Raw genomic sequence first — 2597 nt, forward strand, 5'->3', positions numbered from 1 at the left:
ACTCAGTTTGTGAGGGTCCTCTGATCTGATGGAACCAGGACTGAACGGATCGATTGACACTCATCAAAAACCTGTTTCACAGAGCCCCGGACTGGACCCAACATGACATGATCCCAAAGCTCACCGAGAAGCCACACAGGAGGCTCAGGGACTGACCAGAATCCTAACCTGAGTTCTACCAAACATCTCCTGAAACCTGAAAACGGCTCCAGTGATGGGTCCCATCCAACCGACTGAGCCCTGAAGATGCAGGAAACTCAAAGCTGAACCTGCTGCCACAGGTCAGGGCTAAGTGTCTGAATCCTGATGGAGCTGAGACGTTTCAGTTTTCTTCACGCTGGCAGCTTTAGGACACTTGATGGTTTATAATGAACACATTTTACCACAGAAGTCAAAGAACCACAGCAAAGGCACACAATCTGAACGTGAAGGTCAAAGGTCCACTTCATACAAACTCAAACAGGAAAAAGAGTCAAACAATGAAGAGACAGACTGTCTGACTGCTTCAGTCCCTCCGCCCTGACTGACGGCTCTAATAAGGTTTGCTGTCCATCTTTGAACGCTTCAGCTGCACCTTCAGCCTCTTCAGACCGATCTGGAACCCGTTCATGGACTGGATGGCTGCCTGGGACGACACTGGGTTGTCGTAGCTCACAAAACCTGCAGAACAAACACAACTCCGATTTTACAGCACAGTAATCGTAAAATTAATGTTTCGCTTGGCTTCAAAAACCAAATCAAACTGGATTTCTATGTCCATAAAAGAAACGGAGAAACTTTGCAACAACTTCATCCTTCCTGCCTCAGAAAACTCTTTCTACAAACATAAAAATATATGTGTTCTTTATTTAATTCAGTTTAATTCACCACGTCCTGTTTTAAACAGGTGTTGTAACCGAGGGAAAGGTAATAAACTGTTTTCTGAAACAAAACTGACCGAAACATTTGCTGAGGTTGGTCTGTTTGTCGATGAAAACTTTAGCAGAAATCACGTTTCCGAAGGGCAGAAACATCTGCAGCAGGTCCTGGTCTCCGAACTCCTGAGGCAGGTGGTAGATGAACAGGTTGGCCCCCTCTGGACCTAAGAGACAACCAGAACCGTCTTATTATTCTGATCCATTTCATCCAGTCAGTCATGAAATTTCAGCCCACATGAGACTGAATCTAGCCCACTGATGCTTTATTTATAAAGATTTTAAAAAACAGGAACAAAATACAGAATGAGTCATACAACAAGAAAAAAGTAAATAAAAAATAAAATACACTGCAAAAAACAGCACTACTTGAAATAAGTCAAATATTCCTAAATGTGACCAATTTATTTTTGTTTTGAGAAAAAATCTGCCAGTGGGGGAAGCAAAAGTTGCTAACAGACCAATATAAAATCTTTACCTAAATTGAGTATTTTGCACTCTTTAACAAGCTGACTTCAAGAATTATTTGCTTATTTTTAGGATTTTACACATTAATTTAAGTGTTATGCCCCCTGATTAAGCTGTTTTAACGATTTTTATGCTTCATTTAAGAAAAGTTGACATATAACAAGGAAATACATCCTAATGTGTAGAAAATCCAAGTTCAATTCAGAATAATAAAGTACAACTAGAAAAAGGTTTTTCTGCGAACAAACAAGTGTGTATGAAATGCAAAACAGCAACTTTTTATGAGTATCCCTAAACAGCTGAACTGTGCCTGTCAGCACAGTAACAGCACCACAAAACTAGCACTAGTACATTATACTACTACTATTATTTCTAGTAGAACTGTTTTACTGCTACTGCTACTGATAGCAGTACTGATATTAATAGTATTAAAACTAGTAATAGAATCAAACAAAACATTAAAAATATGCTGTATTAAAAGCCAGTGTGTACTGATGTGCTTTCAGATTAAACATAAAAAACTAGTTGACAGTCTGTCAGAGAGGCAACTGAAGAGCTGAGCTTTGAACATATAAGCATTTTGGTTTTAAACTCTTCATTTTCACACTACCTGTCAGACTTGAACCCAGGTTTCCCAGGTTGTAACTTTCCCACTCCAGTGTAAATGTTGCTTGTTAATGCCTAGACTGCCAATTGATGCACCGATTGCCTCTTTGATGTACAGATGGACTGTTGATGCACAGATTTCCAGTTGATGCACATATTTTCTGTTGATGTACAGATTTCCTGTTGATGCACAGATTTCCTGTTGATGTACAGACTTTCTGTTTATGCACAGATTGCCTGTTGATGAACATTCTTCCTGTTGATGCACAGATTTCCTGTTGATGCACAGATTTCCTGTTGATGCACAGACATCCTGTTGATGTACAGATTGCCTGTTGATGCACAAATTGCCTGTTGATGCACAGATTTCCTGTTGATGCACAGATTTCCTGTTGATGCACAGATTGCCTCTTTGATGTACAGATTGACTGTTGATGCACAGATGCCCTGTTGATATACAAATTGCTTGATGATGTACATAATGCCTCTTTGATTCACAAATTTCTTGCTGATGCACAGATTGCATGCTGACACACATGTTGCCTCTTTGATGCACAGATTCCCTGTTGATGCACAGATGTCTTATTGATGCACAGATTGCCTGTTGAT

General features: G+C 39.9%; 1 protein-coding gene across 2 annotated transcripts in view; it reads right to left on the bottom strand.

Annotated features, from left to right (window-relative positions):
* Window positions 1-532: 532 nt before the first annotated feature.
* The window catches only part of LOC119429443 (CUGBP Elav-like family member 1), an 11588-nt gene continuing 9523 nt past the window's right edge, over window positions 533-2597 (bottom strand). For both annotated transcript variants that reach the window (XM_037697076.1, XM_037697071.1), the window contains 2 exons: window positions 938-1081; window positions 533-660 (listed from right to left, as the gene is read on the bottom strand). In XM_037697076.1, the coding sequence (XP_037553004.1) occupies window positions 533-660; window positions 938-1081 (272 nt within the window). The remainder of the gene's footprint in view (window positions 661-937; window positions 1082-2597) is intronic.

Source organism: Nematolebias whitei, chromosome 2 (assembly GCF_014905685.2).
Source record: "Nematolebias whitei isolate Nwh7 chromosome 2, NemWhi1, whole genome shotgun sequence".
NCBI lineage: Eukaryota > Metazoa > Chordata > Actinopteri > Cyprinodontiformes > Rivulidae > Nematolebias > Nematolebias whitei.